The 24,718-nt window shown below is 45.0% G+C and overlaps 3 protein-coding genes across 3 annotated transcripts; 1 reads left to right on the top strand and 2 right to left on the bottom strand.

Moving 5' to 3' along the window:
• Positions 1–1,846: 1,846 nt before the first annotated feature.
• Positions 1,847–6,694, bottom strand: LOC124675890 (choline transporter protein 1-like). The gene is made up of 10 exons (XM_047211961.1): positions 6,459–6,694; positions 4,727–5,085; positions 4,483–4,628; positions 4,004–4,187; positions 3,856–3,929; positions 3,668–3,781; positions 3,218–3,574; positions 2,868–3,128; positions 2,435–2,662; positions 1,847–2,333 (listed from the first exon to the last, which is right to left on the bottom strand). The coding sequence occupies exons 1-10, from the start codon at positions 6,692–6,694 to the stop codon at positions 2,142–2,144; spliced, it is 2,151 nt and encodes a 716-aa protein (XP_047067917.1). The 3' UTR covers positions 1,847–2,141.
• Positions 6,695–12,274: 5,580 nt separating this feature from the next.
• LOC124674412 (actin-related protein 6) lies at positions 12,275–16,274 on the top strand. Its single transcript, XM_047210461.1, has 7 exons — positions 12,275–13,097; positions 14,654–14,852; positions 14,923–14,986; positions 15,577–15,661; positions 15,751–15,801; positions 15,884–15,946; positions 16,040–16,274. Exons 1-7 carry the CDS (start codon positions 12,391–12,393, stop codon positions 16,167–16,169), a joined length of 1,299 nt encoding a protein of 432 aa, XP_047066417.1. The 5' UTR covers positions 12,275–12,390; the 3' UTR covers positions 16,170–16,274.
• Positions 16,275–17,052: 778 nt separating this feature from the next.
• LOC124674645 (acyl-CoA-binding domain-containing protein 4-like) lies at positions 17,053–19,867 on the bottom strand. Its single transcript, XM_047210687.1, has 6 exons — positions 19,341–19,867; positions 18,565–18,670; positions 18,359–18,462; positions 17,967–18,058; positions 17,792–17,889; positions 17,053–17,382 (listed from the first exon to the last, which is right to left on the bottom strand). Exons 1-6 carry the CDS (start codon positions 19,772–19,774, stop codon positions 17,215–17,217), a joined length of 1,002 nt encoding a protein of 333 aa, XP_047066643.1. The 5' UTR covers positions 19,775–19,867; the 3' UTR covers positions 17,053–17,214.
• Between the last annotated feature and the right edge of the window lie 4,851 nt (positions 19,868–24,718).

The raw sequence follows: 24,718 nt of genomic DNA, 5'->3' as shown, positions 1-24,718 counted from the left end.
TTTGGACAGCTTTTGCTTTCAGTCTCCATGGCGTGGAGTTGTATATATGTCAAAGATCTCTGACTCTGTTTTCGTTATCAATGGATAATGAAAATTGATCCCTGGTGGGATCGCCTGGAAAAAATACGAAGGTCCAAAATGATAGAACGAAGCCGCACGGCAGGAGAAACATGATTTTGTTTAGACATGGGAGGAGGAGATTGCACAAGTACTACAGCGGTGCAAGTGCAACTCGTTTTTCCTCTACTTGGCATGGGTTTTTTCTTCTACTCTAGTCTCTCCCTTCCATTACAGTAATATAAAGTGTTACTATAATTAATATGATGTGAAGAAACTGCTCTCCGCATTCTTCCTGGGCATTTCTCAGGCCGGGCCGGGCTTCGGGCTGGCCCGAAAAAAGCCCGACGGGAAATCCTTGGCCCGAGCCCGGCCCGGCCCGACTAACTTTCAACAAATTTAGGCCCGAGCCCGGCCCGCGGCCCGAAAAGGCCCGATTTTTTCCGGGCTGGCCCGACGGCCCGGCCCGATCTAGTGTTAATTTTCTGTTTTGTTTGGCCCGAGCCCGGCCCAGAGTCCGCATCCTCCATTAACTAAATTGGATGTATACAAACATAACATATCTTGAAGAAAAGAGTGGAGAAGATGCCCTAAATTGAATGCTTGTACATTATTAACCATATAAAGCAAATCGCTCCTGCAGATATCTTCCTTCGATGGTTGTACAAAATTACCGAAATAATACCCTCTCTGTGCTAAAATGTAAGTCACGTTTTTTTGCATAGTTTTTTTTTTTTTTTTGCACAATTGTAACCACTAATATGTATGAAGTTATATGGATTTAGAATGTATAGATGGTATAGTTGACTTCGTCTTGCAAACTCTTTCATTTCATATAAATTTATATAAAATTTATGAGCATATAATATTATACGTACAAATCATAGTCAAAGTTGTAAGTTGCTAACCAGCGAAATTTAAGGCCGACTTACATTTTGGAATGGAGAGAATACGAAATTATCTAACTACATGGAGTAAGCAAGGACATCCGTAGGCCAAAGTCAGCACAAAAGAGAGAGTTTTGGCATAACTGCAGTAGGCAAATGTTTCAGCATCTAACAAAGAAAGTTCCAAATGGCATAGCGCACCACATATGAACACTGAACTGACACCGAGAAACTGTATCAGAAAGCATCTAAAGCAACACACAGTCCGTGAATAAGAATTACAGAATTATCATGATCGGTTCACTACACATGGGAATTAAATAAACTACATCAGCTTCTCATTAAACTAATCACAACTAAAGCATTATTGTATGACGAAATGCTACGAGTACAAGAAATTGCACGCGGACATTTCGTCCAGCAGATGGCGCAACAGCGAGTACAGAGCCGCGCTGGGCAGAAGCGATCCATGATGTCAAGAGGCTTCTATAGTACTGGTATTTCGTCCTTGGAGAAGAAGCTGATGGTGCTTGACTGCTCGAAGGTTTCAGAGAGCATTATCAACTCTGTAGGGTCTGTTTATAAATAGAGCTATATAATAGGTACCAGCAGAGTTGATATATATTATATATAGTTGTTTGCCACGTGTGTTAATTTGTGGCTGCAGAGGAATGTTGTACATACGCAAGCCCAGTTTCCCTTCAGAGCAGCCATAATATGGTTGTGTTTCGAGTGAATAAAGTTGCAGTGTTCTCCAAAAAGAAAGTTATGAATTTCTTATCAGGGGCACAAACGCATGGCTAAGTGCTTAATAATTCGACACTATCCCACGAGGAGGCACATGGATACATATAATTCGACAGCATCTCATACCACCTTATGAAATTTCATACCACCCAAGATAAGGAACAGAATAACTCATCAGCACAGGTAATTGCCATGGATTCCAAGCTTCCAGTTGACTTCACTAAACAATGCATTAGCCAGGCGCGCACACACACACACTAGATAAGGAGCCTAATACTCACCTATCAGGTCAACAAATTAACCCAGATGGCTCATACTCCAAAAGACTACATGAGATCGGCAAGCCAAGATCATGAAAGAGGACCAGTGATTTTTTTTTTTTTTGAAATGCAATGATCAATTTTCTACTGCACTACTACCATTTTAGCTCTAGTTTTAACAGAGAGGAATTCAAGGCCCTTGAGTTAGTCTTTGCAGCTCGCTCTGCTCGTCCAACGTTTCCATGAGAAGAGGCGGCGCGTACTGCGCGGTCCCCTGGTGCTCCTCGGCGTCCTGGCAGAACGAGAGGATTATTGTGTCGATGGACATCTCGACAACCGCAAAGAACAGCTTGGCCACCGTGTAACCGAGGGCCCACGTTACCTACACCATCATCAGAGTTCAGCCGTCATTACGTCGTAGCGATGGGAGTCAACTATGACGAGTTCAGAGCTCAAGAAGTTCAGAAGAGATGAGATGCTCACAATCACAGGAACCAGCGGGGACGATATCTTGTTGTGCGCAGACTTGTACTTGTGAGTGTCCAGCATGAGGAACGCGAAGAGAGCGCAGAATAAGCTCACGCACAGTTTCCCCAGGAAGAGGATCACGTCTCCGATAACATTGACTTTTCCGATGCGCAGTATGTTGTTCATTATTAGACCTGTCGCTAGCACGGAGGCTTTGAAGAAACCTTTCCCAGTAATGGCAATCTGCAACATGAGAACAGGGTTTACACATGCTAAAAAAGCCTAAAAGTTGCAACTCGCAAATGATACTGTAGTACAAGAAAATTGCATCAATCAGATTTGAATTCAGAACTATCAGGTCAAGTGTGGGAAGTCAGAACAACGAAGATAATGAACTGACAAGAGTGGAGAAAAGGATCATCATGAACAGAGCAGTCTTCAAGCTTACCATTATATAGGCATTTCGGTTTACAGACATGAGGGTCCAGTCTATGCAGCCGAGGCAGCATTGAGATGAGGACGATGTCACTTTCCCACAGCAGCTCTCCCGAGCAGAATCAACTAGCTTCAACTTGCGGCGGAGGCATTCTAGTATAAACCGCACCCACTCAACAGCAGATACAACAAGCGAACCTATCGCAGCAGACCCAAGGTTGTACCGCAGCAGCCGCTTGAGCGAAGAGACGACGCTAAAAAATGGTATCTCGTGCTGCATCAGAATATATAGCTTGAATTTCCAGTATAAAAATATGGACTAAAATTGAAGTGCTCGATAACTTGTGATTCTCAAGTGCTTACAGATATTTCGCCACGGGCCCAGTAGTACGAAGCAACTGATCCAGCAACCACAGTTGAAGAACACGCCATAAAGAACTGAGTCGCCCAGTAACAGCCGAATAAGTGGAAGAGAATGGCAATGCCAATGTGTGGGGTGTAATGGATGCTGTACCCACAACAGTTGTCACAGTTTACTTTGCTGAGCTTCAGATCGTACGTGCAACAATCCGTGCTGCAGTCGTTTCGGAGAACTTGACCTGAGCTGAAGAGATGGAGCATGGCGGAGAACCAGAACATGTAGAAGATAGCGAGGATGAAGTAGGGCACAACCGGAAAAATTATCAATGCCTGGACTTCACCAATGACCTTAGCAGCAACCTGAAAATGATTACTCAAGGTTAATGGTCAGAAATTACTTCGTATCTCCGATATATTACCTAATCAAGCCTGTACATCAAACAAACTGCTTACCTTTAGGACAGGTGTGGCGAACAGTATACGCCTGACAATAGCTATTGAGGACAGGAAAGCAATGATCATTATTACTGTCATCAGCACTGTAGCAGCATGGAGGTGGCTTATTTCCTAGTATGAAGGTGAATTATCAGATAACAGGCAGCTGGATCATATAAGAAGTCAACTCAGTTGAATGTGCTTACCCGCCCGCTTATGTGGACATATGGATCACTTTCTCCAATAACAACTGTTAAGGGGTCATTTCCAATCCAACCAGCTGAATGTATAATGTAGCCAGTTAGTAATAATGCCACATGCATCATTTATGTCAAATGGCATGGTAATAGGTACCTTTGATGTAACAGAACATAGTAACAGATATTACAAGGGCATTGAAGAGCACCACTGTTATCCACGTCATGGCAGCAACAAAGTAGCGAATCATCAGCAACCAGATCACTGACAAGAAAAGAGGAAGAAGTCCACCACACACGATTAAGACAGGCCAGGACTTCCCAATGTCTGCAACATACCTCTGCAAACAGAACAAAATGCAATTAATATCTTAAAATACATATTAGGACTCAGGTGCTATACATATTGGCTGCATCAGGGATTAGTGATGATGTTGTGGAGACTGGCTCTAAATAGGCACTATCAAGTATCAACTCGTCTCAGAACAATCACTGTTTAGAAAAAAATTGAAGGAGTATGGCAGGTGCACATTCAGGATCAACCGTTGGAGTTTATCAGGACCATTTTTCACTTAATTTCAGTATGTAAGATAACAGACAATAAAAGGATAGTCCGGTGCTAGGAGATTTATAAACCTTGAGGACTGCAGATCTTGCATCGATGGCCTTGTGGATTGTTTTATCAATAAGCATATTTTCTTCAATTTTTGCACCACCCATCGCCAGCCATTTGTTCAAAGAAGCATTGGATGCCCGGGCAATATATTGGCAGCTCCAGTAAACTGAAGGGAAAGAACATTTTGAAATTAGTCATCTCACGTACTTGCTGTTACTCCATGCACACAGAAAGCTGCCACGAAATGGCTTAGAATAGGCTTACCATTCACGCTTGGGAATATGACGGGGTAGCACGGACCCTGAAGCTGAAGGGAGCTGTTCCTCATGTCTGGCGTGAGAAACTCAAAGTAATCATAGTCCCTGTTGATCCAGTCGTCAACGGAGAGCTTTATATCCCCTTCCGGATAATCGCAAACGAAGTTGAGTGTATCCGAGGACGGTGTGGGGCACTCCATGAGGCAGATGGCTTTAGCGTCAGCCAGGTTAACCTTGCTGCTCTTGACCCCGCTCTGGTACACCTGGTTGGGGTCCATCCAGTACCTGACCTCGAGCTCGTGCACGTCCGGGTCGCCGTGCCTGTCGCCGCAGACGTTGCCTTTGTAGTCCAGCTCGTATGTCAGCCTGCACGGTTAAGGACCAGAAGGTGTCATTTCCTGATCATTTGATCTGCATGCAGGATTTGCTAGCATTAAGAACATTCCAGGCTGACCAAACACTGTTTAGCATTTTCTACTACTACTGTGCTTCTGGCCAAGTCTTCCTAATTGATCTACTAGATGGTAGTCAGGAGCAACCTAAGGGATATCACTATCAAGCAATGGTAGGTTTCCCAGAGAAAGCGAAAGGTAATGATGGATCACTTAAAAAACCTAACTCAATGGCAGATGGACTTTACATAATTTTCCAGAGAAAGCGAAAGTCCACAGAATTCCATCTATGAGCTTGACATAATTGCAGAGTGATAGGAAGATGGTATCTATGTAAGGGTTACAGCAATATATAAGGCATGTCCAAGAAGATCCACGACTTGCAAGACTGAATTTCACCCCTAAATAAAACCTTTCCATTTTCAATGTCAGTGCTGCATTGCATAACATATCCTTTTTTTAATGTCAGCACTCAGTAGTGCATTGCGCTGGTTGGTTTGCAAGAGCATATGTAGGCGCAAAGTCAGAAAGTGTGTCACAGCTTTGAGAACCCGATAGATTAGACCACGGCCCTTTTTAGCTGTGGTGGTGCGAGGGTTTCAGGGAGGGGATGCAATTCCTAGGGCCACCACAGCTCCATCGAAACCACCAAAAGGCCCGTCTCTCCCTCCCTCGGTCTCCCCAGAAAGCAAAAGAGGCCTCCCTCCTTTGCTTAGACTGCTCATAGTGGGAGTAACATAGCTAGTAACATCACACAACCCAATGCATTTTGGTGACATGGCATGACAATGAATGAAGAAAGAGAGTGGGGTGGTAACTAGCTATGTTACCATAACATCACACACCCCAAGACAAGATGAGTCTACAACATCATAAATAACACAATGCATGACACCACATATAAGTTTCTACCCACTATGGAGGTAGTAACTTAGACTAGTAACATATGTCATGTTACTAGTCTAAGTTACTCCCCACTATGAGCAGCCTTAGCCTAATCGGCCGGGTGCCTAAGCAGCAGGAACCAGATTCGCGCCGCACTAGAAACAAGACACCCCGGGGCTGCTGGTTCCGTTTCACCCTACTAGCAAGCAACACTCGTCCAGTAGCACTAAATAAATAAAAGAATTCTCGAGACAGTGACTGTAGCAATTTTTCCACGGTACGAGCATGAGCAAGCATTTTCCCCAAATGTCAACTGATGGTCTAGAAAACACAGAGTGGTTCGAGAGCAGCTGGTTGGAAATGCAGGGCAAAGATCTCGTACAGTAGAATAAACCGAGGTTTAACTAAGCGACACGCAACAGGGGAGGGAGGATGGCGAATCTGAGGAGGAGGGTGGCGGACCTGAGGGGGTTGCCCTGGTTGAAGCCGAAGCTGGAGTTGACGATCATGGCGACCCAGAAGGCGGCGAAGAGGACGAGGAAGGCCAGGTCGCGGCACCGGCGGTCGTGCCGTATGATGCCCAGGTTGCTGCTGCTGTCCCCGCCGCGGCCGCCCAGCTGCTCGGCGTCCTCTCCGCCCGCGCCGGTGGTGGTGGCCGAGGGGTAGCGGCCAATGATGGCGCCTAGCGGCCCGCCCATTTCCGCCGGACGACTTCTCCGGCGAGCGTGAGAGAGAGGTGTGGCTTCCGGCTGGATTTGGGCGGCGGAGTGATCTGTGCTGTGGGGAGAGCAGAGCGGGGGAGTGATGGGATGGGAGTGTAGTGTAGATTTGGCTTTTTCTGCTGCAGCTCGTGGGAAAAAGGCGGAAGAGAGAGAGAGCAGAGCGAAAACCTTTTCTTTTCTTTTCGCCACTCGTAGGAACGCTCGGCAGGTAATAAAAGCGCTTCCTTTTTCAATAAAAGTTAGCTCCTCTCACCCTTCGTTGACCGATGGCAATTTCGCGCAAATGTTATTCCAAGACAAATAATCTCAACTACTCCCTTCATACCGAATTAATGGGCAATAATATATGCATGCCTAATGAGCATGTCGCATATATACCTTTGATCTATTCTTGGAGCACAAAAGCCCATGAACTCGAAGATTTGAATACACACCAAGTTATGAAAGCCTGGATTAGTAAAGTAGGGTTGTTATATAGAACTTGTATCAATATAGGAAAGGTCCAACGCGGCCCGATAAACTTGTACTTGTACGACACGAAAAAGTGATCGGCTTCACCTCCTATATAAACGGGAAGTCGAGGGCAGAAAAGGGATTGAATCATTGTGTAACCTAGCCCACTGTAATTTGTTTTGCCGCACGCCTTTATTCGTCTGAACCCTCGAGATCTACTTGCTTCTCTACTCTCGATGAAAACTCAAGCCTACAACTTATAAACATTGACGAGTTATTACCTAATAATCCGGTATGGAGGGAGTAGTTACTTTTCTGACAAAGCACGTTGAAGATTTATCTAAATTTAAATTAATCTATACACTAAAGAGTATCTAGATGCACCTAAATTTAAATCAATTTGCGATGTTTTTTTAGACAAATGTAGTATAATCATTAAATCACGCTCTGGGAGCGTCTGATCATTGCGAAAAAAACACGAAATTCAATATTCTGGTTGCGTGTTTGCACCGTGATCCTCCCAAAGGTCATCTAAGATTGTCGCGACATGATCCGGAACAACATAGGAAACCCCCAATAAAAATATCTAAAACACCTCACCGTCCAAGTTCGAGGTGTCGGCCTTCTTCGATACCGCTCACACACGACGAATCTAGCTTGACGAAGACTCATCAGAGAAATATCAGGTTGACACGCATCCATTCACCGTAAATCTGGTCCACGATGCAGTGCAGTGAAGGAGGAGCGGAGTGGAGGTCAAGTGGGATCAAAAGGAGGAATTGCCGAAGAAGGCACTAGAAAATCCTCATGAAGGGTGAGGGAAGGACGAGAGCACAAGGTCGACAAGAAGGAAAAGGGTCGATTCCACATAAACTTTCTTGATGTTTTAAATAGAGAAGTGGTGAAGTAGGCTCCCTCGAATTTTGACAATAAATTAAGTAGCATAGGTTAAATCATGTATCACACAAGGTTTCAATAGCAAATATATTTAGAAAAATCTTCCCACGGCATATATTTTAGATCATATATTAATCGGAAACTCCGTGACCAAATCAGGCTCAATTTTTTTTTTTGAGAACACAGTACAACGCAGACGCTCACAAACACGCACGTACAAACACCCATATGAACGCACGCACGCACACCCTACCCCTATGAGCACCTCCGAGGGACTGAGCCGGCATATCTTGAGGTTGACAAAGTCACCACTGGCGCCTCGCTGTTGACGGGCACGTCACCTACCACTGAAAGCATAGCGCCGGTTAAATCCTGGAATAAATCCAGGTAAATGCAAACACCCATGCCAAGTCTAGGACTTGAACCTGGGTGGGCTGGTTCCACCACAAGGGACCTAACCACTAGAGCCAAACTCTGTTTGCAAATCTGGCTCAAATTTTAAGCGAACAAATAGGATTTTTTTTAAATCAGCCACAAGGTGTTTGATTCTAATTTTGAGATGAACTTGAGTAGCAAAATAGGACTCGTACTTTGCATACATTATTATAACCTTGGAATCGTATTTGGAACAATAATAAGTTTATAATCATAGGCGCCATATCTTATGAATCCGGCCCTTAAGTGTATCCCTGCATCCAAATGGGTAATGACCGGCTGATCAAAATCGTAGCGTTTAAGGATGGTCAGGTTGTAATTTTCTGGGAAACACCCGCTGCCTCTAATTGGCCCTGCAAGTTTGCACAAGCACCCCTGTCCACCACACCAGACGTCCGAACCCCACGTTCTACACGATCCATTGTGTAGTTGCAGCCTCCATCACCATGGCGGCGACCAGCAGCTAGAGACGGAGAAGTTGTCGCGCGGCCGGAACTTCGAGGGCAAGAGGATCTCGTTCTCCACTAGATCCCGGCGCACGAGATGAAAAAGCCGGCGCCGCCTTTGACATGCTCCGCAAGAACCCTTCGGTGGCGCAGCGAGTCGAGCCCTCGGCGACGCCGCCACCGCCGGCGAGCTGCTGCCGGAAGACACGCTGAGGGGAGCCACCGACAGGGAAGGCGGCAAGTGGAGTGTGTGCACCAGCACCATGGAGCGACAGAGCACCGAGCTCCACTTCAGGCCCAGCGTTGTCCCATCGGTGTTGCAGGTGGCTTGTGCAAGATTCTTTATTCAGATTGTTCCTTGTTGGTGTTATTCAATTATCAGAAGCTTTCATCATACTAGCTTATAGATAGCACGAGCAGACTAAGATACTGAACTGAAAACAAAACACTGTTGTGTATAGACCTTCTCATAATTCAAAAGGTGAACTTTATTTATGAATAGAACGAATGTGTTTACAATAAGCTACAGCAGCATACCTACACATGCCCATTTTTCTAATATAATTGGATGACTCGAACTGCAGGAAGTACATCACATAAGCTAACTTCTATGTAAATGGTATGTTATATAGAGACACCGAGGCCCTTTTCTGGATTGATGACACCACGGAAGCAATCAGGCTTTACCAAGCCAGACCAAGTTGTAAACCATCCAACAATCTGTTGTAAACCATCCAGCAATCCATTGCTTCCGCTTCCTCGGCGTCAAACAATCTTCCAGAACTCAACTAGCATAATCTTTTAATAGGTTCTGCTGGGTTTGGTTTTCTTCAGTTATGCAACCTCAATAGCTTCAGAACCAAGTTCATCCTTGGGTTCTCACTGTTCTTGGGCCTTTCAATTCCTCAGTACTTCGACAACTACACATCCGTCGCTGGTTTTGGCCCTGTCCACACCCGCGGAAGATGTGTCAGTATGGCACTCCAAAGCATTTTAAGAAGTAACGGTGTTAACTGCGGACATAAAAAGACACTTTTGTCACTGGTTCATAATGTGACCAATTTTTTACAAGACAAAAGCTTTTGTTGTGTGCTTTATTTATATGTTGCTTATGGTTTGTCTTGTACATACTGAACATGCCCAATTCTTGCAAGTCAGACTTGCCTAGAATCAGACCAACACTACCACTACTACAGTACTACATTCAGATCACATCAGCCAAGTGGCTGGCTACTAACTAGAATTAACATCTTTTTCAAGACAAATTGCTACAACACCCATTCATGGATTTTGCAATTATTTTGATTTTCGTGTTGATTGGGCTACTTCATTCAGAATTACTTTTTGCTAGATCGATACACAATGCATAGCCATACATATATCCTCAATTGAAATGGTATTAGTACAGTGGCACCAGCTTAATTAATTAACTCTACTGACCAAGCATTGCTTTGGCCTGGTACGGGCGATCGAGCTGATCTATTGGCTGGTACTACTACTACTACTTGTAAAGTACCTAACTGAACCTCTGTCCATACCACAAACTGAAGAAAAATTTCAAGCCATCGACGCTTCACTAATTCACTAACCAATAACAATTGGCTCCACTTCACTGCTACCTGCTGCTCTCTAGCTCCAAAGAGGTTATCATCAGATGTCAGTCGCATGAGGACATGTATTTGTTGACGGGCTGACGGCAATTTGGTATGCAGTCTCATATGCAGAGGCAATTTTGTATGTAGTCTCAAGTCGTCACCTGCTGACCTGCAGCACCGCCCGGATGTCGCCGGGTCTGAAGTCGAGGTCAGCGACATTCCGCTCCATGGCGAGCACCCTCCACCGGATAAACCTCACCTTGCTGGCTTCCATGTCGGTGGCACCCTTCAGCGGATCCTCTGGCAGCAGTTCGCCGTCGCTGGTGGTGAAGCCGAGCTCTTAAAGACCATGTCGAAGGAGGCGCCAACGGAGGGTCTTGCGGAGCATGAAGGAGGGGCCGGCCTAGAAGTCGCGCACGCGGAAGAAATCGAGGAGGATGGCGGCCGTGGTCTTCCCCGCCATGGTCGGCAGCGGGGGAAAACTATGAGCCCTAGATCACGGAAGGACATGTGGGGTTTCAGAGCTTACTACGGGGTTAGGGGTTTGTTTGCATAATTAGACGTTGGTTAAAGGCTTAAAGCTGGAGGCGGGCGTGCAATTGTAAAATTTCTTTCTACTCGACGTGAGGCACGAGATTTTGATCTTTCGGCTGAGATCGCAGGGATGCAGGGATACACGTAAGGGTCAGATTCATAAGATACGACGCCATAATCATAGTACAAAAGTTGCAGCATATGGCTCGCATATTATCAGTCACAAATCCATGGTAAAACTTAGGCTCGAGATGGGCCGGGCCAGAGAGGCCCAGGCGCACTCCAGACTCCAGACTCCTGCTGCTTCGTTCACGAACCACCCCAGCAGAACTGTGAACGGGCGGCGCCTCCGTCTCTGCCGTCCTGTACCGCCGCGCGCCGGCGCCTCTCAAACCCCCACCGCCGCCGCCGCCGCCACCAACGCCCTTCTCCCTCTCTGCGTCCCTCTTGTCTCCACCCCGCCCACTGAATCCCTGGTCGCGGGGTCTCCTTCGAGGTACGAGCTTGCTTCAGCTTGTGTTCCTCAGCCGATTCGATTCGTTAAATCCCACTGGCCTGCACTTCACAGTCCCGGCGCGACATCTATGTCCGCCCTGTCTGCTCGCCGCTGCTCAGGTAGCCACTCCTTTAGCCGCCTCTGACTATGTCCGTGATGTTTAGGTTGGTACATTGCGGCACCGTGCTGCGTGCAAGGACTCGATTCTCGGGGCAATTTCATGTGCCCAGAACTTTTTGCCCATATAGGATGTTGCTGATTTTGTGAACGGTCTTGGATCAAAACTGAGTATCTGTCGCTCTTATTTGGAATCAGATGCTGAATTGAAATGTAGACCCTGGCTCTAAAAGAAGACTGGGTTATAGGATTCAGACTGCGAAGGCAGTATTGGTTACTGGCGACGAAGGATTCTTCTTTGCTTGACCTGTAATTGCTGATAAAATATATAGATGTTACTGTCGTGCTTGCATGAGTAGACCTTCATGGTTTGCCTTTTTAGCTGCTATGTTTTTGGTTGGCCCCTTTTATAGTTTCTCGCCAGGTCTGGCTCGCTATATTGCTAGTCTAGACTGTTTTTTTGTTTGCTATGTTGCACTTGAGCCACGTCTGGCTAAGTATGATGTCAGATTTATCATGTATGTTGCCAATACGTCTGCTATTTACATGGGGAAAAATTGTGCACGGTTTTGAGCAATTTGACATATTGATGTCTTTGTTTGTTCTTTGTGCAGGACCCCTCTCATATTCAAGTATATCGGTTTGGATCTCAGCTGTGCAGGGACAGGCGTGGATAAGGGAGAAGTAGAGGGATCTTAAATGACGGGTGGATCAGGTGTGGTGGTGATAGACAATGGGGGTGGTCTTCTGAAGGCTGGTTTTGGTGGGGACAAGGACCCGATTGTTGTCGTCCCCAACTGTATAGCCAAGTCCCCTGGTTCCACTGCAAGCTCAAAGAAATGGCTAGCGGCCGACCAGCTGCAGGCGCAGGACGTCGATGTGACTGGCATGACGCTGAGGCGTCCTATCGATCGCGGCTACCTTATCAACACGGAGGTGCAGCGGGAGGTGTGGGAACGGGTCCTTCGCGGCCTGCTCCAGGTGGATCCGACCAACTCGTCCTTGTTGCTGGTGGAGCCACAGTTCAACCCTCCAGGGCTGCAGCATGCTACCGATGAACTCGTGTTTGAGGAGTTTGGCTTCAGCTCTCTTTGTGTCGCAGATGCTCCTTCCCTTGTCCACCTTTACGAGGCCACCCAACAGCCGTCGCTCTTCCGTGCCCAGTGCAGCCTAGTTGTTGACTGTGGCTTCTCCTTCACCCATGCTTCCCCTGTCCTTCAGAACTTTACACTGAATTATGCTGTGCGGCGCATGGACCTTGGTGGCAAGGCCCTCACAAACTACCTCAAGGAGCTCATTTCATATCGTTCCCTTAATGTCATGGATGAGACCCTCCTCATTGATGATGCAAAGGAAAAGCTATGCTTCATATCCCTTGATGTCCCTCGTGATCTTCGCCTTGCCAGGTCTGCTGCCTTCTGACTCACATGATATAGATATATTAAATTTTAGCTTTTTCTTTTGTTTGTTTAAAGTTGGAGTGCGACCAGATTTCAGATGAATTTTAAAGTTAAAATGGCTGCCTTCATATGGAAATTTCAGCTAGGATATTTTTTATTTGGAACGTTTGATGTGTTATTTCGGTAAACAATTTAACCAGATGTGCTGATCGACTGGTATCTATATGGAACCAGATGCTTATCAAAATAAGTTATACTACTTTTTTCTTCCTTGCTGAACGGTAACCCGGGTGTCATACTTTACTTTATTTGAAACAATATCTGCTCGTTAGCTTTAGATGGTTGGATACTTGGTTAGAGAGGTTGTAGACCTGTAGTAGAATGGTAGTGGTTATGAAAAGCTTCAAACAAAGATTTCTAACATTTTTATCTGATTGTACACTTTATGCACACTCATACACAAGCTTAAACTATGTTTGGAAAGTATAGTTACAAATGTTGTCCTCGTCCTAAACAAATTTTGACCACTAGTTAAGTTCAGCTTCACTTCCTATTTTACTGTGGCAAAAAACCAAAAATTGAGCAAATAGGTTAACTTTAAAGTTAAAATAGTGACCTTTATATCAGCTAGGATTTTTCTTATTTTGACTGTTGATGAGTTGTTTCAGCAAGCACTTTATACTGACCTCGATGCTTTTCAAAATAAATTTGTGCTGTGTTTTTTTCTTGCTGAACGGTGGCCCCTGTGTCGTACTTCACTTTATTTGAAGCAAAACCTGCTCATTAGCTTCAAATGCCTAAATACTTGGTTAGATAGGTTGTAGACCTGTAGTAGAATGGTCGTGGTTTTGAAAAGATTCAAACTAATATGTCTAAAAAAATTCTGCACATACTCATACAGAAATCTTAAACTATGTTGGGAAAGTGTAGTTACAAAATGTTGTCCTCGACCTAAACAAATTTATGACCGTGAGTTAAGTTCAGCTGCCAGAGAGCAAACTTTATATTTCACTATGGCAAAACACCAAAGGTTGAGCTAATTTAAGATCACAATGCACACTTAGGAGTTTGAACATGTCTAGGGCATAGTTGAATGTTCAGATATTTTGTTATGTTCAGTTGACAAAATATGACAAGGAAAGACTGATCCTTTGTGGTCTGAACTAGTTGGTTGTGGTCTTGCTGTTGAGCTACAAGTAAGAATGAATGCTGGGGTCTGTTATTCTAGCGAAGTCAAATCAAGAGTTTGAATTTTTTAATTGACCACTGGAGCTGGAGAGATACTCTTATTATTGTTATGTCATTGATTGCCTAGTTGGTTAATTGGTTGAACACATCTGAGGATGTCTGATCATCTATGCTTGACATTCCAAATAATTTCGATCACATTGTCTCGCGTAGCATGGGCTCTGCCTCTTTAAATCCTATATAGTGTAGGAAAATGTGCATAGCATAATATCATTGTGTTTTTCAACCAGTTTCCACTAATCTATTACTCTAACACTACCGGTTGTCTATTAATTACTCAAATCTCTGAACAGCATTATACACAATTATTGCAGGTTATCACATAAGGACAATCCGTTTAGATGTTCTTACATTCTCCCTGATGGCATAACGTCCAAGAAAGGGATAGTCAAAGACATGGATGAAGCACGTCGATACTGTTCTCTGCCTGCTGACGGAGAATTGGATAAAAAAGATGGTGACAGTGACACAAACAAGTTTGAGGACAAAAAGAAGCCTGAATTAAGTCAAAATGTAAGACCCTTTGCTTTTGTTACATGTACAATATTACTTGGTATAATCTAAAGGAATGTTCATTCTGCAGGAATTCGCCTTGACCAACGAAAGGTTCCTTGTCCCAGAGATGCTTTTTCATCCAATTGATCTAGGTTAGTGTCACATCTAGATGTCTTGTATATTTTCTTTATCTGTCCACTACACTTCATAACCTTATTTGTGAGAACTTGCCCCTTGTTGTCCTAGCCTCCTTGACCAGACATATCAGATATAAAATCTTTCTGATGCTATTGGGGATATATGATTTTTTGGCATTCCAGAATAGCTGACAAAATGTGTGGTGATCATTAACAAGTAGGAAAGTAGGGTCATTTTTTATATAATGATGACCACTTTCACTGCATTGGGACCTTATACAAGTAAAAACCACTGGCTTTGAATTTCCTACAGTCGGTACCAAATATGATATAGTTATATGTTCTTTCGTTTCCAGTTTGTCCACTTGAATTATGCTTCAACTTATTTTGGATCATATGAATAGATTTAACCTATATCCATAAAAAAATGCAACAACTGTAACAAATATAAGCTCTGTGACTATGAGGCTTGGCACTATGTTAGCAGCAGCTATTCCGGTGGCCTACTGCTCCATTAGTTTCTCTTGTACTTGGTGAATGTCATTTTTAACATCTTAACCTTCTGCAAGGGTGAGAAATAAAGAATGCTGCTACTTGTTTTGTAGGTATGAATCAAGCTGGTCTTGCTGAGTGTATAGTTCGTGCTGTACAAGCCTGCCATCCCTATATTCAACCTGTGCTTTACGAGAGGTATTTGTTGAATGGAGATATGCCTGATCCTATCTTGATCTTTGATTCGATCGTGTGACTCATGCCCTCATGTATTGGGTTGTTTGCAGCATCATCTTGACAGGTGGAAGCACGTTGTTCCCTCGTTTCGCCGAAAGACTGTAAGTTGTTCCTTTAGGACAAGGTGCTGTGTTACTTTCCAATGCACCGAGCCCACTTACATCATCTCGTATATATCAACAGGCAAAGAGAACTGCGACCTATTGTGCCTGAGGACTATCAGGTGAAGATAACCCCCCAAGAGAAGTATGTACCTCTCACTCTGTCTGTTCCCCCTCTCCCTTGCTCACTCTTGCTCATGTGCAAGGATCAGCGTTAATGTTCTGCTATTTTGTCCAGCCCAATTCTTGGCGTCTGGAGAGGAGGATCTATCTTGGCGTCCAGCCCTGATTTCGCGTCGATGTGCGTTACGAAATCAGAGTACGAGGAGATGGGGTCGGCACGGTGCCGTCGAAGGTTTTTCCACTGAAGAGTTTGTGTGTAGCGAGCGGCTCAGTAGAGGCCAATGTAGTTTGTAAATACTATGCAGCATGTTTTGGATGACATGTTTAATTAATAACCGCCGTGCATATTAGTAGAGGTTTCTTCTGGTTTAACTGTTTAACACTTGCAATTGCAGCCCATGCGAGCGAGGTTGCATTTAGAGGAAAACAACTTTTGTTATTCAACTTTTGTGGAGTGGGATCCAGTTATGGGAGGATTTAGGTGCTGGGAATCTGAGCATTTCTCGGACTTGCATGAAGGAACCAATCCAGTTCTGTGTCCGGTAGGGCATTGAGAGAAACATTCAACAAGTGTGAGAAAATAGAATTGTGTTGTGATGATTCCAGAATACGTGGATCGACATAAAGTTGGCTCTTTGGAATAATGTCGAGACGATTCAGGAGATGATGCAGGCTATGTATCTTCGAGGAAAGAGTTCTGAAACTTGATTTTGCCGAATTCTAGGCCTTGACGGCCAGCAATCGCACGGCCCAGGTCAGCTTCTACTACGCACGGCGTCGCTGTAGGTATCTCCTCCCGCCATAATAATTAGCTCCACTTCTTCGTGCTACGTACCTCGACACACGAGCTAGCCTAATCCCAAGTGATGTCCAGTAACAAGTTCTAATTTACCGTAAGAACAGGATGAAATCAACATCCAAAGTGATGTCCTGAAGAGTTCGATCATAAAATTTTCATACGAGAATGAAAACTGACAGCATTATAAGACATGTAGTGTAGTACTATATTGACAATGCGAGGCCAAAGAAACCTGATTATCATTTCCAGCGAACAGTCGGCTTGCAGCACAAATTCACACTACAGCACAGTGCAAACCGTATGAAACAATACTACAAGATGACTCACTAGCACGTACTGCAGCATCTTTAGAGTTTTGGCAACAGCCTATATGTATTCGATGAGGTTAGTAAAACAGCTCATCTGATTCAGCTAATCAAGCATACAGTGTGTTTCAACTTTGTTGGTAGCAGCAATGTGCCAATGACGTGTCACCAAGTGCATCGTGCCAGTCAGTTAGCCGGCTTCATGAAAGGCCAGGCCGAGGAGCATAGGTCCCGTGGCGTGTTCCCGTCGCCATCCTTGATCTGGAGATCGGCCTGATGCTTGACGAGCAGTTCGGCAATGTCTTCTCTCTCGCAGAGGACGGCGTAGTGAAGTGCCGTTTGCCCTTCATTGTCCTGGACATGGGAGAGAAACAAGATTCAGTCCATGGAGCTCAACAGATAATGCTTAACGTCTAAGAAGGATTGCATCTGCGCTCTGCAGCTCTATGGTATGATACAAAATGGATCTAACATATATTAACCGACTACTTGATTAGCTGGTATGTCAAAACACCAAACCTGGCAAGATGACAACCTGCCGACAGTTTTCTAGGGTCTGAATAAATATAGCCAACGTTTTGCCCATTTGGTGCAGTTTGTTACGCAAACCAACTAACATACTTGGTCAGAGATACCATAGAAATAGCTTCTTTTGGTCAACTACACACCCAGCCAACTTCTAGGACCAGGAATTTTTTTTCGAGGGTGTAGGACCAGGAATTTCAGAATGAAATGAGTGAAGCGTGCAAATAAAATCAGATACCTGAGCATTGACGTCAGCATTTGAATTGACAAGAACCTCGACAGCATTTAGATGGCCACGGTCCACAGCCCAGTGTAATGGAGTTCTCTCTTCACTATCTGAAACCAAACTAGGTCTACATGAGCCTTTGTTACATAATAAAGAACATAAGCATGGATGCTTTACAAAAACAAACCTCTTATGTTGACTTGTACACCAGCAGACAGATGCTTCTTTACATCATCAATTGCTCCTTCCCTCGCTGAAACATGGATGTCACCAAGTTCTCTACAGGGACAAATGAGTTCATTGTAACTACAGAAACAGTTCAGGTAAAGTACTAAATTGATGAATAAACAAAGCTTATTAGCACCATCATGGAGATACCTAGCTCCATACTGAACAATCAATCATCTCGATTTTATTTGCTACAGTTTATGAGTTCATAAAAGATATAGTGTACAAAAAAGAACACAATAATGCATAGGAAGGAAAGTACAAGATTAGGTGAACTTGGCTACAGATCATCAAGTCAACATTAATGCACAGGGAGGAAGGTGCTAGATGTCATTGGTTAAACAAACTTACGTTTCAGTTCCCTGATCTTCCTCGTACATTAAACTGCTGAATACAGGCCCCATTGGTCCCTTCGATCCCGAGGCAGACATTGTGCTATCCCCGTCTCTCTTTTTCTGAAATAATGTTAAACATATCATCAAATAGAGCCAACACACTGGTATGTATTCCTATACAACTGTTAGCGAATGTGGCTAATGATGACTTATAAAACTTACTGCACTGGAACCATCAGCCCAGTTAGGGAATAGCTCATCAACAATTGTAATGTACTCCTCCATAGCTTCTTCTGTAGGCATAGCACCCAATTTATTCCAAGCATTCCTTGCAAATACGTGTTCAACCAATAAGGATACTTGGAAACTGGATCGACTTTCCAAATTGAGAAGAACAGAGAAGCAAAGCAAGTAAACTGGATCAACTTCCTAAAGGTCTACTGCTGCTAATATATGTTCAACGTAAGTCGTGGATGTTTGAGTTGCAGAGCTTAGTATTTTTTTAATTCGGAGCTATGTTTGGAAATTCTAGGCCCTGCACAAGCATGCAGCACCATGGCAAGTGAATCTCCTAGGGTATAGATCATGGGCATCACATATAATTACTTGGATGTTTATGGCAGAAGTAAAACAGAAAAACCATGCAAAAACCTAGAACTAATCATTTGGGGCCTGCTGCTACCTACCAGTGCAGCAAAACCACAGACCTAGTGGCAACATGACCAATTCCAAGTTTCTGACAAGAATTTTCGCTAGCAAGTTAGCACCAGTGAGTAGGGGATATAGTTAGGAGCAGCCTCTCGCGGTCAGTGCAAATCACAGATAACACATGAGTTTACACCTGATCAGCAATTACCTAGTCCAAATTTAGCCATGGATCAAATCCAACCCCCTCCCTAAGCCCTGATCCCCACAAAAGTAAGGATAAACCAAAACGGAAGCAGAAGCCTGATCCAGATTCCCTCTGGGAATTGAGCAAGGCAAGGGAGGGAATCTACCACTTGGCGCGGGCCTTGAGCTTGAGGGCGGAGGGCTGCGGCGCGGTGCAGGGCCCCTCGGTGGCGATCTTGTAGAGGCCGTAGAGCCTGAGCTGCGCCTCGTCGGGGACGCTGGTGCCGGAGGCGGCGGAGGCCGCGACGAAGGCGGACGCGGCGCTGAAGTCCTCGTCCAGCTCCGTGCTCTCCACGCCCTCCCAGTCGCTGTCGCTCGAGCCGCTGCCGTCGAGCAGTGGGTCCGCCGCGTGGTAAGGTCCAGGAGCGTCGTCCGGCGGGGCGGAGGGGGAGGGCGCGGCCGGGGGAGCCGGGGCGGAGCGGGTGATGCGGAGGTTGTCCTCCTTGAAGGCGAGGACGACGGAGATGAGCTTGGCGACGAGGAAGGCGAAGATGAGGCCGATGACCGCGGACTGGGCCAGCTCCTGCCAGTCGCCGCCCATGGCTGCCGACGCCGCCGGCGATCTCAGATGCAACAGCTAGCCGGGGAGAGAAGGCGACGAGGGTTTGATGCAACAGCTCAACTCTCGCGGTTCTTCCGAGTCAATCGGGTTTACGGCGCTACGCAAGCAAGCCAGTTAAATTGATTTTAGAAGCAATTTTAATGGGGAAAAGTGACTTTGGCATATGAGCACCAGTGCTCCCCGTTTTTAGAAAAACATATTTGTGAGATTCCAAAAAATTTAAGCTTAAATCTGCACACATATAGAAAACTTCTGAATGTACTGTAAAAATTTCGGAAGAAAATATGTTGTATTATGAACTATATAAAAAACAAAAACTTTCTAACAAAAATTATCCCTTCCGTAGCAAAAAAATACAACATAATTTTTAAATATTTCAAAAACCGGGAGCATTGGTGCTCACGTGCACCAAATCTTCGTCTTTTTAATCCAACAAAGTTTGACATTTCGTATGTAGTTTTAAAGATATATTAGCATTGGTGGCAAAAAAATAAAGATATATTAGCACTTCAAAAAAAAATTAATACATCACAACACGGACACTCACATATCTGAACGAGAGAGCCAAGAAGATAGAAAGAGGGGGGAGAAGTGAAGGAGCAACCGATAGAGAGAGAAGGAGGATATAGTAGAAGTCTAGATTTGTCCATGGTGACCTTCGATGGAGACGAGCAATAGGAGAAGTTGACATAGTAGAACCACTCCTAGAGGAGATCAGTAAGCGGGATTGGGTTCCTGAAACCCTGATTGTAGAGCCTCGTCACCGCGACGATAATGCGACAACTTTGGTATGTGGTTTTTTCCTACTCATTGTACCATGTATTCGATTCCAACCTGGGATGTGTTTGGTTAGGTAGTGACTTATCCGACTGTAGTTGTGCGAAGGTGTGGTGACCCTGCATACCACTGCATGTTGTAGTATGCCAGTCGTTGATATAACATTCACGAAGTACCATTCCGCAAATATTACATCCCTCAGAGTAGTACAACAGAACATAGCAGGGTCCATAACTCATTCACTTATTATTACAAGCATCAAACATATATTGTCTTGGAGCTCCTCTTGGGTCCTAAGAGGAATACTCCTGGGTTCGAGGTGAACCCAACTTAACTTACAATATAGGAGTCTCAATAAACTATACATTTATTGCATCGAGCAGCTAAATACTAAGAGTTCGGGCTGCTCGGTTACTACTACTACTGGATGTCTCTAGGCTTGATCTCCTCCGGAAGCCTCCCCGGATCCGTAGACTATGATATAGTCTACGCCTTCAACACCTCCTGAGAGGTCAGGTTCTTCATAGCCGATGATCTCGGCCCCTTCATTGTTGTCGTAGTCCTCCTCCAGACGATTCAGACAATCTAAGCATGGGATTTAAGAGTGGCATGAGTACGAGCGTACTCAACAAGTTTATTATAGATAAGAGGTGTTTAATGCACTAGCTACGATATTAGACCAGAAAGTCTAATATCAATGCAAGTTTTGATAAACATTTTTTCAAGAGATTGCTTTTATTTCAAAGAGCTATGTCCGTCAGCCTTCACCGGTTTACTAGAACTTCATGGAGCTCCTTTCCGGCCGTGTTCGCAGTTCCTCAATCCCGGAACAGGGAGTGACAGGTCACAGTTCTTTACACTCTGCAGAGGTGTGTTGCTTTACCCATAAGAGATCTTAACCTTGGTGCCAACCGGGCAGCTTTCCCGTCCACACTTCCTTCGGTGTGAGGTCCGGTATAAGGTCTAGCCAATCATGTTCCTCCGCTGCCTCGCACACCCACCCTTTGTTGCATACCCCGACCCTGGGTCCTCGTCGGTCCTCTTACACCAATTAAGGATGGACCCCGACCACGACAACGGCTTGGGACTCGTTAACCAAACTCCTTCGCCGGTAGCCGCAACCCATCATAGACCACTTACCGTGGGGAATTAGAATGGGATCCCCACCACACCGCTTGCCCAACCTGGGTCAAGTGTCTACGGTAAGCGCATCCGTTGATGTACGAGAGGTGGAAACACTTTTGACTACTCCGTCCCACTCCGGATCTTATGGTTAACACGGGTATTACGGCACAAGAATCACTGGCGACATTTGTTGTTTAATCCTAGATGGATATTAACCATTGCAATGGAACCTCCACCATATCAACACAATCCATGGTTCCATTGCCCACCATATAGTCATATTCATAGTTATGAAAGTAGTGGTTTTGATTTTTGTGCAGTAGTGATAACCATAATACTTTGCAAGTAATTTGATAGAAATACTCAAATGACATGAGCAAGCGATGAACTTGCCTGAACACTGCAAAGTTCTGCAGTTGGATGGTATGGACTGACCCTTGTCCTCTGGTTCTGAAAAATAGCATCATTGTCCGATAAGGGCAATGGTTAAAGAAACAATAATGCATGATTCCAGTTTTAGGGTTTATTCCCCCCTTCCGATGTCGTTGTTATTTTATGAGAGGTTAAATACTAAGAACATCTTAGGGATACTGGATTTAAGGTAAATGCAACCTTTAAATATTGTCAAGGTGTTTTGAAGTCCAAATGCATTAATGGACTTATTTTTATTATTGAAAATTATATGTGTGATTTAAATGGTTATTTAAATCCTCAAATTAAGACTCATTCTTAATTGTCTTCAAAAATTCTCTTTGTTATTTTATTTAGATAGAGAATTTTATGCTGATCTATTTTCATATTTTTAATTATTTTTTTAGAGCTATTAATAATTTTCTATGATTATTCAAAGTTTCAGCATTTTTATTTGTTTGTGAAAAGACAAAAACACCCCTGGGCCCACCTGTCGGTGCAACCCAGAGGGTTAGGTCGAACCGACCGGCCCGGTCCGGCTCGACCAGCCCCACTCCTCTCTTCTCCTCACGCGCGATCGAACCCTAACCCTATCCTGCTCTGGCGACCCGCGTCGCCTCCGCCGTCGCCGCTCGATTCCGGCGAGATTCGCCGGACTTGGCCCCCGCCATGGCGCGCAATCAACGCGCCACACGACGGCGGTCAATCCTATCCGCGTCGATCTGACGCGGACGACCTGCTGCTCTCGATCTCGTCCCCGTCCGGGTGCTAGGGTTACGGGATCCGCTCGATCCCGCCGTTCTCGGCGCTCCTGGTGCTTGGACTCCGCCCTGGCTTCGCCGCCGTGGTGCGGGTGGTGCCGTGGTGCCGCCATGACCTGGCTTGGCTTGGCACCGCCGCGCTCTGACGTGTGCCGCCGTGGCCGCCATGGCCGTGCCTATCTGCTCGACCCCGGGTATGTGCGCCTCCCTCTCTCTCTCTCTCTCTCTCTCTCTCTACCGTCCTTCTTCCCCATCCTCTAGCTCTGGCCACGGCTACTCCACCTCGTGGAGATGCTCGTCGTGCTGCTTGCGCGCTGCCGCTGCGCCTAGCTAGCCGTGCTTGCTGTTGCGATGCTTGCTGTTGCTATGCTTGCCGTTCGTTGTGCGCATGCTGCTGTGCCCTTTGCTGTTGCTATGAATTGCTAGCTACTGCTGCTCTTCTACTCTGCTCTGTGCACTTTTGTTGTATGCTATACTCATACTGTGGCCCTTCTGTGATTGCTCATGAACTACTGGCTGGTTCCTGTGATGCTTACTGCCACTAGAATACCCTGGGTGTGCATAATCTTGTCCCTGGCTTGATCATTATGCATGATCCTTGTAGTATGCAAGTACCAGTGTCTCTGTTCTGGATGTTATCCTCACCAATTACTCAAGTGTATTCATTTATGGGGTTCTGGCTTGTTTGCAATGTGCAATTCTTGTGGATTTACAAGTGCCAGTATTTCGTGTGCTCTTCGAGTGTGCTATACTTACATGACTAGGCTCAATTGAGCATTGTTACTGATTTGGCAGCTCCATCCCTTGATGGAGTGCTTCTGGATACAATTAAAATGCTCTATTCATTTATCTGTGATGCAATTGTTCAATTATCTGGTTAGCTTAACTGTCTGGACCTTGTGATGATACTATGCTTGGCTATAGTGATCTTTAGCAAGAGCAAGTGATGCTTTGATGATCCATTGATCATTGTTTGCTTGTGAGCAAGTGTGTGTTTCTCTCTGTGTTTCACTGGTGCTTACCAGTGCTGTTTGTGCTTCATACAGGCTTAGCCTGGTGTGTACTATTGCTGGCTGAAGCCACTGCTGTTGCTTGCAGTGATCCAATGGTTCACTGCAAAGCTCTAGTGTTTTGATTTATTTGCTTAGTTCACTTATCTGTATTTGACTGAATCTTACTGAAGTGGATAAGTGATGTGAACTGCTCCTGCAGTTGTGATCATCCAATTAAATGTGACAGGGCTAGATGGATGCCCACAGTGGTTGGGAACCCTAGCCCCTCTTTGTACCCACTAAGGGTGATGATATATGTATTTGGCTTGTTGGTATGGTTAATCTAGGGTTTGAGGTGACCCTGGCAGTAGACAAGTGCTGCCCTAGGGTGGCTCCCCTATCTGTTGGCTTGCCGTTGCTTACCAAATGTTTTCTCGGTTGATCCATTTATTGGATTGCGGTGACTCTTGATGTTGAAATCAAACGGACGATAATCCGTCTAAGTCTGATGGTTAATTAGCTGTAGGTGCTAAGTGTGTGGGCTAGGCTAGACTATGACTTCATCTTTTGCTGGATTTCTTCAGTTATGCACTGTTTTGCATGACTGATGTTCCCATAGGCTGATTTCCTAGAGTCTTTACCCATATTTGCTTGCACCAATTGGCTTTGTAGCCAGATGATGACACAAACAGGGTTTTCTACCCTTCGGGCTCTCGTGATGCATTGTATGCTTATTTATGAGCAAAACTTGGTTTTGCTCAGGTTGATTTGATTTATACCTCACTCCAGCTCCTAGATTGTTTGTTGGTGTAGAGGATTCAGCTGATGGTTGAGTTCTTGGCTTGCCCTGCTCCTCC

This window comes from Lolium rigidum, chromosome 7, assembly GCF_022539505.1.
Source record: "Lolium rigidum isolate FL_2022 chromosome 7, APGP_CSIRO_Lrig_0.1, whole genome shotgun sequence".
Classification (NCBI taxonomy): Eukaryota; Viridiplantae; Streptophyta; class Magnoliopsida; order Poales; family Poaceae; genus Lolium; species Lolium rigidum.
This window is presented reverse-complemented; position numbering and strand designations above follow the sequence as displayed.